Source organism: Phoca vitulina, unplaced genomic scaffold, assembly GCF_004348235.1.
Source record: "Phoca vitulina isolate PV1807 unplaced genomic scaffold, GSC_HSeal_1.0 scaffold32, whole genome shotgun sequence".
In the NCBI taxonomy this organism is placed as follows: Eukaryota; Metazoa; Chordata; class Mammalia; order Carnivora; family Phocidae; genus Phoca; species Phoca vitulina.
Window position 1 is genome coordinate 21975526 of NW_022589735.1, and position 19614 is coordinate 21995139.

Sequence of the window (19614 nt, forward strand, 5' to 3'; positions counted from 1 at the left end):
GAGAGGCGCATGCGCACTTGGCGGCGCGCGGGTACGTGGTTCGCAGACTTCTTCCGGAGGATTGTTGCTGTGCAAAAGCGTAGTTGCGGTATTAGCAGTCAGGGCTCTGCGACAGGTTCCACGTAGAGGACCAACCGACAACTCCCAGCTTTCACCGTTGGGTTGGCTTCCCCCCACCACCACTCCGGCACCTCCTTAGCGACGCCGCCGGCGTAAAGCCCGCCCACTGTTGAACACGCCGAGCCACCACTTCCGCCCTCGCCTTCCACTGAGCAAGATGGCTGAGGAGCCGGAGTCCGCGTTGCAGCTACCTCCCTCAACTGCTGCTGATGGCGAAGGACCTGCAGAGGTCTCCCCAGAAACAGCCACTCCGGAGCCCCCTTCTTCCGCCGCGGTCTCCCCGGGGACAGAGGAACCTGCCGGTGACACCAAGAAAAAAAGTAATTTTGAGAGCAGTTTCTTTCTAGGCAGAGGCGGGAGGTTTAGATTGCGTCCGACTAGGCCCCTGGCGGCCAATAAAGGAGCAAAATTTAGAGGAGGGCTGGTCCCAGTCGTGGCTTTCGACCAGTGAGGAGAGAGGAAGTGTAGTTTTCGGCTTTCGGGACCTTTGAGTTGAGAGCCTCGCAGGGGAGCCGTCTCTGGACGCACCTTCGCGGTGTGGCGCGGGTCCTTGGCCGCCGCAGTACTTGTTAGACTGCATTCCACGACTGCGGGCTCTTTGAAGGTGGGAGCTGAGTGGGATCTCGGGGGGCTCCAGGGACTTAATATGGGACGTAATTATGTGATTAATGACTTAAGGTGTTAGGGGTGGTCGGTAGCGAGACTGGGTTAGAATCCACGCCTTCCGGCAAGTTCGCTGTTTCTGACATGAACTGCGTGTGAATTCACTCCTTGTACCAAAAAAAAACCCCTGAAATTTGACCAAGTATGAAGAGTGGTAAGAGAAAACCAAAGGCATAGGTATCGCCTTCTCCGCCCTACCCCAAACCACTTGGAACCTTTATAAGCGAGCCATTTCATTGCTGGAGTTAGTCCTCAATCCCTCATTGCTTGAGAATTGGTTCGCCATCGTAAAATATGGAGAATCCTAAGGAGGTCACTTGTCCTTGGGCATTCTGTGATCCTCACATCAGCGATTACGATTCGGATTGGTTGACCCCAGGCCTCGGTTTTCCTCAGTACAGAGTTTTAAAGTACGGGTATGGCACTCTCTACCTTTGGGGGAAACTTATTCTGCCATTTCCACATGATGCCCTAGAAGAGTAACAGAAACTTGTGATTATTTCTGTAAAGAAGCACTAGAGTCTTTCTGAAGAATTCCATGATTTTTACAGATTCTTGCTCTCTTTTTTCCCTCATTTTACTATAAGCAGAAACAGACTTTTCCAGGGTTTTTTGTTGTTGAGGGTTTTTTTGTTTGTTCGTTTTTTGGCGGGGGGGGGGGGGGGTTGGCTTTGACAGCCTTAGTCAAAAGCTTACTACTTGACCCTGAAGATAGCTGAGTAAAACAGGCAAAAAAGTAATGGCCCATAACCCAGATACGGCCTCAGGTTATGTGGCGTGTTTTCTTTGGTCTGCGTAGTTTTCTTTTTCCTTAAACCACCATTGAAAAATAGTATTTTCATTTTTTGGCCCTTGGGCATTTGAGTTTGCCTCTGTGATGAAAAACTTAGTTTCTAGCCATTGAATTTCTTCCCTGAAGTTACTGTCCTTTTTTGAGGACCTCTTCTGATGGAAGAAGCTTCAATATTTCATATGCTCCACCTTTAGTTTAAGCTACAGAAGAACAAAGATTCCTGAAGCTGACCAGGTTGTTGGTCCTTAGGAACTAATTAGGATTCCTTGGGAGAACTTTCGACCTTACCGATGCACTACTTCCAGAAGATTCTAATGTAATTGATGTGGATACCTGTATTCTTGTAAATGTTAATTCTGATGTATAGCAGTAGTTGAGAACTCTAAGCAAATCACCTTTAGAATTAAAAAAAAAGTTACATCTATAACTACAGTAAGTAACTTTCCTTCTCTAGCTTCTTGCCTTCCCGCTCTTCTCCCTCAGTGTATATATAACTCACAATATTTTCTGCCTCACTTGCTGAAATACCCAGGTCCCAAGGGATTAAGGGAGGTACGGAAGCTGAGTCAACCAAAATCATCTCTTATCTCCCAGTTCATTCATATTTAAATAACTGAAGCTATAATTATTAAATGGAGAAAGGAAGATAAACTTTCAGGAAGATAAATTGCATGTGTCCTGTGTCCTAGGTACCTTCATTCCAGGGGCAAACTTAAATAAATTGATTGCACTGACCTGGTGGGAATCTCAATTTTTAATACCAACGAACGAAACAAGGAAGATGTAGTAGCATGGAGCTAACTTTAGGGGGCAGCAGTACACTATTTTGCTTTCAGTGTTACTTTTGATTGTAGATGTCTGATTTTTTTTTTTTTAAGATTTTATTTATTTGTCAGAGAGAGCACAAGCAGAGGGAGCGGCAGGCAGAGGGAGAAGCAGGCTCCCCGCTGAGCAGGGAGCCGGATGTGGGACTTGATCCCAGGACCCTGGAATCATGACCTGAGCCAAAGGCAGACGCTTAACCACCTGAGCCACCTAGGCATCCCTGTCTGGATTATTGAAACTTGATTTCTCTGTCTGATATCTTTTGGCTCCTAGTTGTATTTTCTTTTTAATACTTTTTATTACATAATATTAAGTTTATTGTAGAAAACTTGGTGGTTACAAAAAGCACAAATAAAATCAAGTGATCGTCTATAATGTCACTACTGAGAAGTAGCATTTTGGTTCATATTCCACATTTCTGTGAACATGTGTTTGTGGTGGTTTTAATGAAATTGATATCCTATTGTACATTGATGTTTTGTATTTAGTACATGTTGATAACTTAGTCATACTGTTAAGTATGCTTTTATAGTATGTTTCTCTAGTGGCAGCTTAATAATCTTAGGGTTCAGTAAGTATGAGTTATTAGCTGATACTATTCTAAGTACTTTACATGTATTAACTAATTTAATCCTCACAACAGCCTTGTGAGGTAGGTGATATCCTCATTTTACAAATGGAGAAACTGGCACAGGGTGATTAAAAGCTTGTCCCTATATATATCCCTAGCAAGTGATAGAAGCAGGATTTTGAACCCAGGGAATTTAGAATTTTGTGCTTTACTATATTACATAAATTCTGTCATAGAGTGTAATATCCTTTATTTAACCAATCTTCTGAATATCCTTGCTGGGTATTTAGGTTTACCAAGGTTTTGTTTTTTTGTTCTTTGTTTTTTTTCCTGTAAAAATAAAATCTTCAACAAAGGTGAAAATCCTTCTCTTCACATCTCATATTTTCTTAGACTAGATTCCTAGAAGTGTTATTGAGCCAAAGTATATCTTGAAGTATTTGGATATCTATTACCATAATGTTCTCCAGAAAGGGTATACATACAGTTGTGCTTTCCCAACAGTAATATTTTTTTTTTTAAGATTTTATTTATTTGAGAGAGAGAGGGATAACAAGAGAGAGCACAAGCAGTGGGGGAGGGGACAGGGAGAAGCAGGGTCCCGATTGAGCAGGGAGCCCAACATGGGGCTCGATCCCAGGACCCTGGGATCATGACCTGAGCTGAAGGCAGATGCTTAACTGACTGAGCCACCCAGGCGCCCCTCCCAACAGTAATACTGTCTATACCCTTGTAATTTTACTAGTTTGGCCATTGAAAAAGAACATAACATTATCTTATGTATTTTTCTTTCTTATTTTCTTTTTACTATCTTTTCTTCTTCTATCTTTATTTCTTTGGAATTGCCTGTTATGTCCAAATGCATTTTAAAGGTCAGTTTCATGGGGAGACCTTTGTGGGACTGTAGAATCAAGGGAAAAAATCCACAAAAGCATGAGAAAGCATATTACCTAACATGTCTACATCTTGGACATGCTTCCAGTATCATAAATACATAAACTGTATATCGATTAAAGGTTTAAGTTTTCTGAAGTCTTTTATATCACATTTTCTTTGGATGGTTCATTGTAATTGCCAGTGTTTTTTTCTTTGACAGTTGATGTCCTGTTGAAGGCTGTGGGAGACACCCCTATAATGAAAACAAAGAAGTGGGCTGTAGAGCGAACCCGAACCATTCAAGGACTCATTGACTTCATCAAAAAATTCCTTAAGCTTGTGGCCTCTGAACAGTTGGTATGAAAGCAGCGGTGATCATTTCCCTGCATAAATTCACAGTGGTTCCTAGGCAACTATGAATAATTGTTGTACACAGAAATGAGTATGGGGCCACATATGTTCCTTTAGTAATGTCTGTATTTCTTTTGTTGATGGGATTTCTGTACTTTATTGAATTCTCTGTGGAACTCTGAAATGAAATGATTTTTAGATGCACTTTTATGGTGCAAACCACTTTTTTACCTACTGTATTGGTTTGTTTTTTTCTCATTGACTGACCATGCAGAAAGATCTCTCATAAAACATTGGTACAGAGAAGTTCTGGGATTTTTTTTTTTTTTTTAAAGATTTTATTTATTTATTCATGAAAGACAGGGAGAGAGAGAGAGAGACAGGCAGAGGCAGAGGGAGAAGCAGGGAGCTCAGCAGGGAGCCGGATGCGGGACTCGATCCCAGGACTCCGGGATCATGACCTGAGCCGAAAGCAGACGCTTAACCATCTGAGCCACCCAGGCGCCCGAGAAGTTCTGGGATTTTTAAAATTTGTTTTGCTATCAGTGTTCCTTTCCAGTATTCTTGAGGTAAGCAATATATCTTTTGCAACGTCATGGAAGAACTAAGAGAGATGCCTATTTCATAGTACAGTACATGGTAAGCACTTTGTGGTGGTGTTTGTAAGGATTAATGTTTTAAATGCCACTGGTTTTTATCTTGGTATTTTACTACAGAATTTTAAATGGCTACATGTATTTGGTATTTTTTTTGTCACGTGTTATAAGTAATATATCAGACACCTTTATCTGCAGATCACAATCTTGGTCAGTACTAACATGGGTAGTATATGAGTAGTTAGGTAATGAAGAATCATTAAGTATTTTTAAAATACAAATTAAGATTTGTATGTATTAGTGTTGGGGAGGGATATAGTTGCTTATGAACTTAGAAGTAAGAATGCATAAAATGAGTGAATTAATTTATTAAAGTGGTATGTGTTGGAATTTGTTTCTTTCTGTCATTGAGGAGGAAGAAACTGACCTAAGAGTTTGGCTATAAGTGGCTCTCCTGAAAGGATTATAGGTACAAAAGTAAGTGCCTGGTAGGTCAATCACTAGAAGGTATTTGAGGCGGGAGTCGCATAGAGCCAAAGATTGCTCCAGAGGAAGTTGCCTTTGTGATCAACCAGAGTGAGAAAATCATGTTTTATAAGTGTGCCATATAGAATTTAATTAAAGAAATGCCAGAGATGGATGCATATGGTAGCTAAAAGCTCAGGAGCAGAGGACTTGACTAGCATCCAAGTCTAGATGGAAGAGTTAGGGGACTGAAGACATAGACTTGAGAGGAATGAGTGGAGGCCATCTGTACTAAGGGTGCAGCCTGAAGAGTTGGTGAAACAGAAAACCAGAAGAGTACCACAGAATTAAGGCAGTACTGTAAGAAATTTATGAAAAGAAGATGAAACGATGGTCTGTCCTCTGTTAATGTTAAGAGCCTTGACTCTTTGTGTTGCCTATATTCCGTAGTCTGAAAGGACTTGATGGATAGCAATTTGTATTAGGTTGAACCATGTAAAATTGCCATCAGTCAACCATTATAACATAGCAAAATAGCAATTTCATGTGGTTCAACTTTATTTTTTTAATGGGATTTTTTTTTTTTAAGATTTTATTTATTTATTTGAGATAGAGAGTGAGAGAGCATGAGCAGCAGAGGGAGAGGGAGAAGCAGGCTCCCCACTGAGCAGGGAGCCCGATGCGGGGCTCGATTCCAGGACTCTGGGACCATGACCTGAGCTGAAGGCAGATGCTTAACCGACATGAGGAGTCACTCATGTGGTTCAACTTTAAACCTTTGTAGTGAATCTGATTAGTTCTTTCCGTTTAAGCAATAAGAAACAAACAAAAGTAGAATCATTTTGTCACTTTCCTAGACTGAACTAGAACTCACATCTGACTTTCATCTAGCTGTACCCCACAGTATTTTAAGCAAAATGGATGTTAAGGAAAATATAATGCTAGGGATTCTGTGAAGATAGCAGTGGTGTCAGAGACATGATTGGATCTTCAGATTCCCACAAAAATGTATTTGACTAGACAGCAAAACCAAAAAACAGTTGATCAGTATTTATAACAAACCTAGATAAGGGAGTATCCTCATGAACCCTAAAATGCATGGTATCACCAAATGTACTGAAAAAAGCAACAGGATTGGCACCCGGCAGCACTGAGAGAAGGAGAACCGAATATAGCCAGCCGGTATTCACTGGGAAGTAGAGCAGGCCAATTTAAGTATGGTAGCTGAAAATGAGAGGGTTTGCTGCTCTCTGGTAGCAGGTGTTTACAATGCATCTGCCGCAAGGAGGACTGAAGGGGCTGGAGCAGTCTAGCCCCAGAGGGTTCTCCAAACAGACTCAGTAGGGCTCCTTGCAGGACAAGACCCCACACTGAGGAGGAACTTCTGGAAGTGAAACAAAATTGAACAGGGTTAGGAACATGAGAGAAGAAGGAGAGAGAAAGACCAGATAAAGTGGAGGGGAACAGGGTGGAAAGCTAAAGTTGAAGAAAACTAATTACATATAAAAATAAGCAACGGAGGGCCTCCAGGGTAGCACAGCTGGTTAAGCGTCTGACTCTTGGTTTCTGCTTGGGTCCCGATCTCAGGGTCGTGAGATCGAGCCCCATGTCAGGCTCTGCCCTTGGCACAGAGTCTGCTTGAGATTCTTCCTCTCTCTTCCTCAGACCCTCCCACTCGTGCTCTCAGTCTCTCAAATAAATAAGTAAATCTTTAAAAAAAAAAAAAAATGGAGAAGTAGAGTGTTAAATCCCATACAATGTTACAAGAAAGAAAAATAACATTTCTAAAGACAATGAAGGCATGCCAGCAAGATGTGCCTGTGGTACAGGTCAGTAACTGTAACTTAATATTTCAAAACGAGCTAAAAGACAGTAAGAAAATGATACAAGATGTAAAAGAACAACAGAAATCAGCATTAGAAAAACTCAATTGAAGTGACAGAGCTCAGGGAAGGAATTATAAATAAAAGTTATTTCAGAAATGGAGATTCGAGGGGCACCTGGGTGGCTCAGTCGGTTAGGCGGCTGCCTTCGGCTCAGGTCATGATCCCGGGGTCCTGGGATCGAGCCCCACGTCAGGCTCCCTGCTCAGTGGGGAGCCTGCTTCTCACTCTCCCTCTGCCTACTTGTGCTATCTGTCAAATAAATAAATAAAATCTTTAAAAAAAAAAAAAAAGAGATTCAAGTAGGAGAAGCATAAGAGCAAATAACCGAGAATGCCTTAGGAAAAATAGAAGGCAAAAAACCTAATTTTTTTTTTTTTTAGGAGAGAGGCAGAGGGAGAGGGAGAGAGAATTTTAAGCAGTCTCCACGCCCAGTGCGGAGCCCCACACAGGGATCGATACCACAACACTGAGATGAAATCAAGAGTCAGACACTTAATTGACTGAGCCACACAGGAGCCCAGTAAAGGCCAATTTTTTTTAATCAAAAAGAAAGGTAAAAAAAGATTTCAGAAACGGAAGCAAATAATTGAGTATGAACAAAGGAAAGTGAACATACGGATAACAGGAGTTCCTGAAAAAGCAAAGGAACAAGACAAAAGTATAAATCAAGGGAAATTTCTTAATAAAATTTGAAACTACATATTGAAAAGTTACTTGAGAATATCAACAAAGAATAACAAGCACCAAGAAATACTCTGGTAAGATTAACTAGGCTTGAAATAAAAAGAAAAAACTTCTTTGGACATATAGGGGAAAAAAAGAGGACATGACTTTGAAAGAAAATTAGATTATCATCAAATGTTGATAGCAAAGTTATAAGGAAAGAAATTGTGAGATAAGAATTTTATATTCAACAAAGCTGACTTTTAAAGTTTATTTGAGAGAGAGAGGGCGTGTGCATGCGAGCCCGGGAAATGCACAGGGGGAGGGAGAAGGAGAGATCTCAAGCAGACTCCACACTGGAGCACAGAGCCCAACTCAGAGCTGATAGCAAGATCCTGAGATCATGACCTGAGCCAAAACCAAGAGTTGGATGCTTAACTGACAGAGCCACACAGGCACCCCAAAAACTGATTTTAATAGACATAAACTATTAGCAATGTGCAAGAACTTGGAATTGTTCCCATGAACCTTTCCTGAGGAAGCTACTACAGAAAGAGCTTCATAACGATGAAAGTAAAGACCAGCGGTTTAAAAACAAAATCATTTTTTAAAATAATTTTATCTTCCCGAGTTGTAGCGTTCAGCAAAAGATTGCATTGTGAACATTTTACTTTCATGGAATTTTAAATTAGGTGTATTGCTTTTTTTATTAGTTGCTTTCAATTGCTAACTCCTGTTACACGAACCACGTTGAGTTCCTGTAGTTCTCTACATCTACTCTACACTCACACTCCTTACTTTTGCCCCATTTGCCTCCAGAGCCCTTATTACTCTCTTCACCTAGTTAAATCCTGTTTATTTCTCAGGTATCTCCTCCAGGAAACTTCTCTGACCCTTATGCTAGGCTGAACGAATGCCACATCTCTGTGTACTGTACACCTTGTTATGTGCACTTGTCCCATCTGTATTCTTCTCTGTTGGTGTGTCTGCCTCTCCGTTAGATCAACAGCTCATTGAGGGAAGAGATCATAATAATTTTCATAGTTCCACACTTTGTGCAGTTCCTAGCACATAGGAGACACTCGTTGACTATTTGCTGAAGTAAACTGTCATTGAGAGTCTTCATCCTAATTTAAAATGTACCAGGAGTAAAATCTCTGTCCACTCAAAGTGCCAGGAACTAAACACAAATTATTATGTATTATAGGAAATTCACATTAAAATGCACACTGATTTCTGTTCTGAGTTTTTGTGTTAGAACATTACTCAGTCTTAACAATGAATTGATAATTAAGCATGGACTATTTTGAAATAAAGTAATAACTAGTGTCTATTGAGTACATATACCAGGCACTGATACATGACGTGTCGTAATCTCATTTTATCTTTCCCAGCAGCCCCATGAAGCACAGGTACTGTTATTTTGTACACTTATAAATAAGGAAACAGAGTGAGAAAGGTTATTTGTATTTGGAGCCAAGATTCAAACCTAGATCTATCTCAGTAGAGCTTCTATTCTTAATTACCACACTGTATTGCCTCGGGGAAAAATGGAAGCAATATTTATTCTTGTAATAGCTGGTGACCCGCGTAGTATCTCTCAACTAACTATTGGAATACAGTTTTTTTTCTTTTAAGACTATGTTAAGCCCAGGAAATTTTAGTCTTAGAAATTGATTACAAAGGAAAATTGAATGTTACCTGCAAATAATGTTTTTTTGTTTTCTAAAAAGAAAATTATCAAAAGCCACTTTGACACTGTGGCCTTTTGTTTCAGGATCTTCAGAAATGATTTTTGGGTTTTTTAAAGATTTTATTTATTTGAGAGAGAGAGTGCACAAGCAGTTGGAGGGGCAGAGGGAAAGGGAGAAGCTAACTCCCCGCTGAGCAGGGAGCCCCATGTGGGACTTGATCCTAGGACCCTAAGATCATGACCTGAGCTAAACAAAGGCAGATGCTTAACCAACTGAGCCACCCAGGCACCCCCAGAAATATGGGGGGTTTTTTTGTTTTTGTTTTTTTTTAAGATTCATTTGACAGACACAGCGAGAGAGGGAACACAAGCAGGGGGAGTGGGAGAGGGAGAAGCAGGCTTCCCACTGAGCAGGGAGCCCAATTGCGGGGCTCAATCCCAGGACTCTGGTATCATGACCTGAGCAGAAGGCAGACGCTTAATGACTGAGCCACCCAGGTGTCCCCAGAAATGTTTTAAGTACTAGAAATGTTTTAGTAAAAATAGACTAAACTGAAACATTGAACAGTGAATCCTTTGAAGAATAAGGCTTTGTTACTTTTTTACTTCATTTATGTTACTTTGTTTTTTTTTGACCTCACATGGCTGAAAGTGACTTAGTAGTGGTACTCTGCCTGAAGTTCAGTCCCTTTGAGAGTTTTCAAAGGTGATAAAGGTAGGGGCGCCCAGGTGGCTCAGTAGTTAAGCGTCTGCCTTCGGCTCAGGTCATGGTCCCAGGGTCCTGGGATCGAGCCCCGCATCGGGCTCCCTGCTCCACTGGAAGCCTGCTTCTCCCTCTCCCACTCCCCCTGCTTGTGTTCCCTCTCTCGCTGTGTCTCTCTGTCAAATAAATAAATAAAAGTCTCAAAAAACCCAAAGGTGATAAAGATTAAAATATATATATATATATATATCTCCAACCATTTGTGTCATTCACCCCCCCTCCAAAAAAATGCACAAGTAGCTCAAATATTAAATTTCTTGATTTTGGACTATGTGTAGAATTTCATTAGGAGAAATTCTGTCGTTATTATGAGTAAGTGGAAAAATTAATATTTCCAATAATTACTTTCTTGAATAAACCTCCAAATGCTATTTGTAAAGACAATATTTAAAAGTTTCTTAGTTATAAAAAGTTAGGAACCACTGTTCTAGGACCAGAAATTCTGTTACTTTTAGTCCTCCATAGGAAAGATATGATTGAGCTTTGAGAGATCTCATTAGTTGAGTAAGTTATTAGAATTAGAAGGAGTCTGGGGAAGCTTTTTTTCAGTTCTGAAGACAAATTGAAATAGCTGACAACCCAGAAGAGTGCAGATTAATCAGGATACCATTAAAAATGAATCATCTTTTTTTCTTTCTTGCAGTTTATTTATGTGAATCAGTCCTTTGCCCCCTCCCCAGACCAGGAAGTTGGAACCCTCTATGAGGTAATACATCAGTACTTTGTTTTCTAATGGAGTATGCACATCTGTGTTATGTCATCATAAACTCAACATTTTAAGAGATGATATGCCATTCTTAGCTGTCATGAAAGAAGAGATTACTTTGTTATATCTAACACTTAGAACATAGTTGGATCTCAAATTACAGTGATGGAAGAATTAACAAATGAATAATACCAACAGAAGATGACTTTGAAGTACAGTAATCCAGATCTGCCTCCCAAGATGTTGAAAAGGAAGGGCTACATAATAAGAATGACTTTATTCAACATTCTTACAGTTTAGTGGCCATAATCATTTGAGTGTACACACTAGCACCGCTGCTAGAAAACAGTACATACCTTGTCATCAGAGATGTAGGAAGGGGACAAGCCCACCCATTCCTAAAATGCTAGTTTTTTGTTGTTGTTTTAAAGATTTTATTTATTTGACAGAGACACAGCGAGAGACGGAACACAAGCAGGGGGAGTGGGAGAGGGAGAAGCAGGCTTCCCGCGGAGCAGGGAGCCCAACGCGGGGCTCGATCCCAGGACCCTGGGATCATGACCTGAGCCCAAGGCAGACGCTTAATGACTGAGCCACCCAGGTGCCCCAAAATGCTAGATTTTATTAAACATTTATGGTTACTGATGTGTCCAAGAGTAACCTGGATCTGTTGAAAGAGTCTTGTAGATAACTTACATGGATGAGGATATTTATGATATATGTAACATTTTTTTCCTTAGTTTCATCTAGGAATAATAGAAATTATATGGAGTTTAATTTATTGCATTTTTTTTTTCCTTTTTGTAGTGCTTTGGCAGTGATGGTAAACTGGTCCTACATTACTGCAAATCTCAGGCATGGGGATGAAGTACAGAGAAAGCTCTTGCTAACCAGATGAATCTTGACAAAGCAAACAGCTCTGGAAAAAGTTGATACTTGTGACAAGAGACTTGTGTATGTGGTCTACACAGCATGTATCTACTATGAATCATGTTTATGCATAAAGAAATCCATAGAGCAGATGGACTTACAAAAATGTGATTTGTATTAATACACAAATCATCATAAAAGATTGGCTTTACAGTATACCCATTACTAGAACTATTGTTCCAGATCAGCCACCAAGGAGTTGAAAAAGGAGCCTAAGACTGTAGAAAACTTCTTTGTTACCAGTTCTCAGTGACTGAAACTGTTTACTTGTAGACAGAACACTCTGCTGCTTTTTTTCCCCACTGTGAAAGTCAGTTTTCTAAAGGATTCTTTTTGTGCGTATTCAGGGAAGTTCAGTCTGTCTGAGGTATGGGGTGTACAGTTAGATCTACAGTGTTAGGGAACTTAGTCCCGTTGATCTGCTGGCTTTATGTCCTACACAGTCCAGTAGGGGGCAGCCTAGCTGGCAGAAGAAGTTAAGCAGTTTGGTTTTACAACTTTGCCAGATGATAATGGAGGAAAATAGAGATTCCTGCTCATTTCTGGCAAACATCTAGCCAAGAGAGCATGCATGTTGACACACTGGAAAGCTGCTTTAGAGAATGTGTGTCGTTTAGAATTATTTTATTGAGAAACAGAAGGAATTTTACAACTTCTGGACAATTGAGTCATAAACTCTTTTCAGTCCCATCATTTAAATGATTGTGAGCCCTAATGGTTGTAACTGTGGTGTTATTTTGTGTCTTACTTTTACAGTGTCAGAAGCACTCAGTAAACCTGGCGACCTCTTTTGAGTTTTTTATAATCTGTTTTCTAACTTGAAAACACTCGAATAATAGGATAGCCTTAGAGTCTACATGTATTTCATGCTGTGACTGAAAGTCCCATTTTCCCTGATACTATTCGGCTGGTAATTGTTTGAAGTGAGATTCTGTATTGTATCATTCTCTATTATAATGGTAATGTAGCATTTCAAAAAGCATTCCAATAAATTGAATGGAATGTCCAAACAGGAACTAAAATGTATACAAGAATTATTAGTGTTTATTTTCAAAGGTAATAGGAATGTATGATTTTGTCAAAAGACTTTGAACTACACTCTTGTCCCTTTAATCCCACAATGTACTTTATGGTTAATGATCTGCCCTATATTAGCCTTAGTGTATGCTAAGGAACAATTCAGTTTACAGTGATGAAATCACTGTTCAGTTCTCATTTTTCTGCCCAAGAATGAATTTTTTTATGAATTTTTTATTTTTTAATTTAAATTCAATTAGTTAACATACAGTGTATCCAGAATGAATTCTTAAGTTCCCTTATGCCGATGACCCTGTGTAATAAATCAGTATAGCTAGTAGTTAGCACTGGAATAATACAGGTCGAATTCTGCAAATTAATCTTGTAAAACTAGGTAAGAAATTTGTATATAGGTTGAGAGCTGTGAAGTATATTTTGAGTCAAATAAGTTGGATATAGAAAAGATCTGTTCTCCAGCTTTGTCCACTTACAGTTTATTGAAGGGTGTGAATATATTTATTTATTTATATGCATATATATATTTAACATGTAGCAAAAATGTGTTTAAATTATATTAAATTTGCCACTAAGGTTTCAAGGGATAGGATACTACCTCAGCAATCAGAACTGCTTGAGTTTGAATTTATTTATTAGAGCAAAAGAGCATGAGCAGAGGCAGAGGGAGAAGCAGACTCCCCACTGATCAAGGAGCCTGATGCTGGGCTCGATCCCAGGACCCTGGGATCATGACCTGAGCCGAAGGGAGACTAACTGACTGAGCCAGGTGCCCCCACACCTTACCTGTTTGCATCTCTAATAACCTTGAAGAATATATAGGACTTCGCTACATTTTTTTCAAATCTTATTTACACTATTATCTCTTAAATCCTTACCCAAAGGATTTAATCATTCCATGCTGACTTTGCAACATTTACTTTTAAGCCTGGATCTCACAAGTTATTGAGTGACTAGAAACTAAAATACAGTTCACATATATTTTTGCAGTTACCTGGTTTAAACTGTCTTAATTGCAATTGAACCCGGGCGTTGGGGGGCACTGAACCCTTCCAGTTATATTTTAAGTTTCCTGTGTTTTTTGTTTTTTTAAAGATTTTATTTATTTATTTGAGAGAGAGAGCATGAGAGGGGGGAGGGCCAGAGGGAGAAGCAGACTCCCTGCTGAGCAGGAAGCCCGATGCCGGACTCGATCCTGGGACTCCAGGATCATGACCTGAGCCGAAGGCAATCGCTTAACCAACTGAGCCACCCAGGCGCCCTAAGTTTCCAGTGTTTATGAGAAAATCGATGTCTGCAATGTCATGCTTTGTCCTACTGTGCAATGGTGACCCAGAGCCCACGGAACATCTATAATGAGAACTGTGCTTCCGCTTTTGACGGTATCCGTGCCAAGGATTTCATCAAGAGTTACCCATATTTAGGGTGTAAGGTAAGCTGAGAATGTTTATCAGTGATCCAAATAAGTTTTGATACTTCGTGGCATCTATGATTTCCTAGATGTTTTAACCCTCAGGGGACCTTAAATACCTACTTAGTTTAGAGAACTGAAAGTGCAGACTATGCCTTAGATTATAGGGCCTTAGGCAACCTGATTCATCTGTGCAGAACCCAAAGTGGGCTGGTCTTTGGTGTGCAAGGGGTATGAAAATGAAAATCGCCCTTCCTACAGCTTCTGTTTCATTTCCCAAGCATTCTACTATTCTGGGTAATTACCACTTCTGGCACTGGGGGAGTCAGCTACAGACCACATAACGGATGGGAAAGTATTCAGAACAGTCCAGCAGGTGTAGTCATTCTCTTTCTCTACAACATTAGCCAACCCACGCTGGACTATCCACTGCTCCCTGAATGCGCCTCGTGCTTGGCGTCTTACATCTGCTCATGCATTCACTTGCGTAGACTTCCCCCGCTTCAAATCTTACCTCTCTGCCTAATTCTGATTTTAACTTTTCCTTAAAGCCTGTCTAAATCATTCAGGATACTCTCTCCCTCATAAGAGCACTCACAGCGAACTTCCACTATTACAGCCCTACTGCATACTGTATTATAAATGTGCATATAACAACCTTTCGTGATTGTAATGTGCCTGAAAATAGGATGCTTTTTGGTTTTTTATTTGGTACCCACACATAATATTTAGTACATTTTCTTATATATAATCAGTAATTCATTATATATTGAATGAACTTTTTAAATGTGACTTGCAAGATAATGTGGCAAAGCAACATTAAAGGAAATAAATCTTAAATTTTTATATGGTGGAAGATAAAGGAAAATATTTACAACGTATGTATGGTTTTAATACCCAGTGTGTATGAAGAACTCATTTCAGTTGGAGAAAGAAAAAAAAACCCTGAAAACTGAGCAAAAATATTAAAATGCAATTCATAAAAGAAAAAAGGTGGGTGGGGGGATGGGTGAAGTAGTGATGGTGATTTAAGGAAAGCACTTGTGATGAGCACCAGGGGATGTATGGAATTGTTGAATCACTGTTTTGTACGCCTGAAACTAACATACCACTGTTAACTATACTGGAATTCAAATTTTAAAAAAATTTATAATAACATGCCTAATAAAGCACAAAAAGTGCAGAACCCCATTACTTACCCAAATAAATATGAGATGCTATTTGTCACCTACCACAGTAGCAGTAGTGGAAAGCACGGTGACTGTCAATATTGGCAAATTTGTGGGGAAATAAGTACTGTCATATTCTTGGTGCATGAAATATGAATGGACACTACATCTTCAAGGGGCAGTTAGGCCAAACCTATCGAAAGCCTTGAAACAACTCTTACTTGTACCTTCCATTTGTTGACTCACATACTAAGTGCCTTTTATGCCCTCAGCTTTGGTATAAGACAAGATCCCTATTCTCGGCACTTTTGCTCTAATTAGGCAGGTTTTTAGATTTAAACTGAACTTGAATGTTTTTAACTTGAGTTTTTAGAAATAATGGAAAGTAAAAAGATTTGGTACCAGATACTAGATGTACCTCTGTTTTCTTATCTAAAGTTAATGAAAAACAAAACATGTATGTTCGAGCAAGTTAGGAGAGTCCTTATAGATCCGCAGTTCCTTCTCTGTCCTCACAGCGGATACACAGGAAGCGTGTGGCCATCGACATAAAGAAGGCCCCATCGTTCTGAGATGGCTCTATTCCTTACACAACTGTCTTCCTGTCTTCCTCCCGCCTCTGCCAACTATTTACTGTTTGTTCTACTACCTAGATCTTTAAAGCTTATCTTTTGCCTCATCCCCACCCCCAGTCATGCTAAATCTTCTCTCAGTCAATGGCAAATCTGTTCCTTCCAGTCGTTGGGACTCCTTTTTTTTTTAAGACTTTATTTGAGACAGTGAGCGAGCAAGAGAGAGAACACGAGGGGTTGGGGGGGCAAAGGGAGAGGGAGAAGCAGACTCCCCGATGAGCAGGAAGGGGGCTGGAGGCTCTATCCTGGGACTCCAGGATCACGACCTGAGTCCCCCCACCCACCCCTCAGGCGCCCCATCGTGACTCATTCTGGATCCCTCTCTAACAGCGCACTTCCAAATCTCTGCAAATTCTGACACCTTTACCTTCAAAACCTGTTAGAAAAGCAACCATTTCTCCTCTCTTCTGCCCCTACTCTGGCCAAAGCCACTGTTATCTCACTCAGATTATTGTTTAATAGCCAACTAATTGGCTTCCCTTGATCTGCTTGCTCTCTGGCCAAAATCCCTCAGTGGCTTCCATTGTTCTGTGAGGGTGTATTTGATTTGTAGTCCCTACTTCCACGCCCCGCTGCCCACATCCACGTTCATCAAGCACTTAGTATTTCCTCCCAGGGCTTTTGCATTTAACTGTTTACTTGTAAACCCCCCCCCCCCACCTACAAGTCTCACTAACTTCCTTCAGTCCCTGCTGAAATATTTCATCAGAAAAGTGTTCCCCTGAACTCCCCTAAAATGACAATTCCTCACCACCCTCTCCATCCAGCTTCTCCTGCTGTATTTGTCTCCATTATATATTTGTGTGCATTACGTGCCCATTTCTCCCTGCATACTATAATATTTGTTGGGTGTCTACCTTCCTCACCCCCACCCCCACACCTCCTAAGAGCATAAGCCCTGTAAGGGCAGAGACTTCATTTTGTGAAGAATTCTTGGCATATAGCACATGCTTTTTTTAAAAACGTGTTGAATGGATGGATAGACCATTACTTCCAGACCTTTAGTAACTCTTGTTCCCTGCTGTGGATGTCTACCCTATGTCAGTGTCTGAAAATGTGCTAATCATTGCCCTGGGCAATGCCAAGTACTGTGGAAATACTACTTCCCTGATCCAGGTGTTCTATTTACGTTAATAGAGCCTGCAATGTCAATTATTTTCCTCTTCTTCTAACTTCTTCCTCTTCCTCCTCCTCCTCCTTTTCAGCAGTGTAACTGTTCTGGGAAGAATTCAGGTGTCCTTTGCACAGAAACCAAAAGCAATTGAGAGAAGTCTGCTGGATTTGAACTCACTACCCCAGGATCCCTAAAGAAAACCTAGCTAGCAGTCAAATTAGCCAATTACCTCTGTTTTTCCTAACTTTGTCATTCATGCATACACAAGGCACAGTGTGCCGGGCACTGACGGGGATCTAAAAATAAAATGTAAGCAGAGCCTGTCCTAAATGTTGTGCGTGTCATGTTACGATTCACGTAAGCAACAGCATTACATGCTCTGACGTAGTAAGTGCCCTAAGAAGGATACTGATTATCGCCCCTTTTCAGGGTGAGATACAGCTAGCTCACTTGAGAGAAAAGCATTTGAGCTAAGACTTAAGGTAAGATTTGGATATATGGAAATGGCCTTCTAGAGTCTAGTCACAAGGAAAAGCTTAAGCAAAAGAATGGATTGGGTAAACACAAGAGAGAGTCACTAATTCACTGGAAGATAATATTTGTTTAAAAAAAAAATGGCAAAAGGTGGAAAACTTCCAATGCCAGACTGACATTGTGTATTAGAAATAAGAGTTACTGAAAATACCTATGAAATGACATCATTAGTTGTTGCCTTAGGATAATGAATCTAGTGGCTGTGAATAAAGGATTCACCCCAAGGTCGGTGGGGGGTGGGGGGTTGCTGGAACCAAGGAGTCCAGTTTAGGAGGTCTACAATAATCTATCCAAAATAGACGCTTGAGCATGTGTAGTAGCAATAGGAATAGAAAAGCAGGAAATCATAAAGGATACAGAGGTACAAAAATTGGCATTTGGTAGAAGGGTTTGAGAATGAAGCAAGGAAAGGGGTAGACCATGGTGGATGTGGTTTTTGAGCCTAGGTAGCCTCTCTGCAGAAATAGAAACTCCTGGAGTTGAAAAGCACACTTGAAAGGAGTTTCAAATATGTTGCATTTTAGGTGCCAAACCGTGTTAAATAGAACTTGCTCTCAGTATATAAAATTAAGGAGAAGTGGGAGGCATCCACATAGAAATGACCAATGAAACTGTGTTTGTGGGAAGATGTAGAGAAGAGAGGCAATGAATATGAATGTGTGAATGCAGCTATATTAGGATTCTTGAAGTCTTTGAAGGTCAAGAAGAGCCAGTGAAAGTAGATTAGGATAGCTAAAATGAAGTAATTCGGAGACTCAATAGAAAACATAAGAATAAATTTTTTCGAGTAAACAATAAAAAGTGCACAAAGTACTCTGTCCCAGAATACTTCAGTTAACCACCTCTCAGCAACCTATATCACAAAAGGTTGGCTTCTGAGGCGCTCTCTACCTCTTTTTGAACAATGGTGATTGCACTGTCATTTTTACTCCCTAACAACATTATTAGAATACTTACAGTGCAATCAGTTTAAAACAGAGATGTTTAAAATAAGACTTTGGATGGCACAAGTAAATGTAGATATGTAGACATACATTGAAGCAAAATGCGGGTGGGGGAGTGGGGAAAGACTGGTCTTTGAGAAATTTAGGCTTCCAATAACCTTGAATCCGAATTATTCCCTGGGTCCGTTTATAATGAGACAGAATGAATCTATACTTGCAATTCTTCTGTCCCTCATACTTATTTTCATTCATACTTCGTGTCCTTCACAAACCGTGCTGAGTGCCCTGCACAGCATAGAAACACGTTTCCCTAACCAGTAGGCTCTTTCAAGTGCACTCCTCGATTTGATTTTAATAGCCTCCTTAGAACCCTTTAAATTACTGCTTTAGATTAATGATACATCCGGTCTCTGCACCGAATACATTATTTTAAAGGCAATGTTTGATTTTAAAACTGAAGAGGGGGTCCCTGGCCTCCCAACGTCTCCCTCGTCTTGCTCGAGACCCGAGTGTCCTTTGTGAAAATTGTATTTTCGGTACAGTACATTTAGATGTTTTTTCCAAGAAAGACTTCCACTTTTTTTTCTCCACCTAGCCTGGAACATGTTCTGGATACTTTCAGTCGACGACACAGAAGCTCTCCAGCTAGGGAGTGGACGCCCTCGTCAACCTTCGCAAGCAATTCTCAGTTCCCACTTCTATTCGGAAGGGAGGGCCCCTCCCTCCCCTCTCCTCAGCGCCCCCCCGCCCCAGCCTTCTCCTGACCCCCTGCGGTCTACCTCCCCGCATCGCCGACCGGCGCTGCGGGGAGCCTCCCGGGGCGGCGGCGACGGGGGAGTGGAGGGGGCCGCGGAGCCGAGCGGCCAGGATGGGCGGA

At 40.7% G+C, this 19614-nt stretch overlaps 1 protein-coding gene across 1 annotated transcript; it reads left to right on the plus strand.

Annotated features, from left to right (window-relative positions):
* Positions 1 to 7: 7 nt before the first annotated feature.
* ATG12 (autophagy related 12) lies at positions 8 to 13151 on the plus strand. The gene is made up of 4 exons (XM_032425059.1): positions 8 to 440; positions 4069 to 4205; positions 10909 to 10971; positions 11779 to 13151. The coding sequence occupies exons 1-4, from the start codon at positions 278 to 280 to the stop codon at positions 11836 to 11838; spliced, it is 423 nt and encodes a 140-aa protein (XP_032280950.1). The 5' UTR covers positions 8 to 277; the 3' UTR covers positions 11839 to 13151.
* The last annotated feature ends 6463 nt before the right edge of the window (positions 13152 to 19614 follow it).

What these genes read in the sequence shown, in the direction of transcription:
- ATG12 (XM_032425059.1), top strand. Translation starts at nt 278, where the DNA reads ATGGCTGAGGAGCCGGAGTCCGCGTTGCAGCTACCTCCCTCAACTGCT. An exon ending in CGGTGACACCAAGAAAAAAA is followed by an intron (nt 441 to 4,068) that starts GTAATTTTGAGA and finishes TTTCTTTGACAG; the next exon opens with TTGATGTCCTGTTGAAGGCT. An exon ending in TTGTGGCCTCTGAACAGTTG is followed by an intron (nt 4,206 to 10,908) that starts GTATGAAAGCAG and finishes TCTTTCTTGCAG; the next exon opens with TTTATTTATGTGAATCAGTC.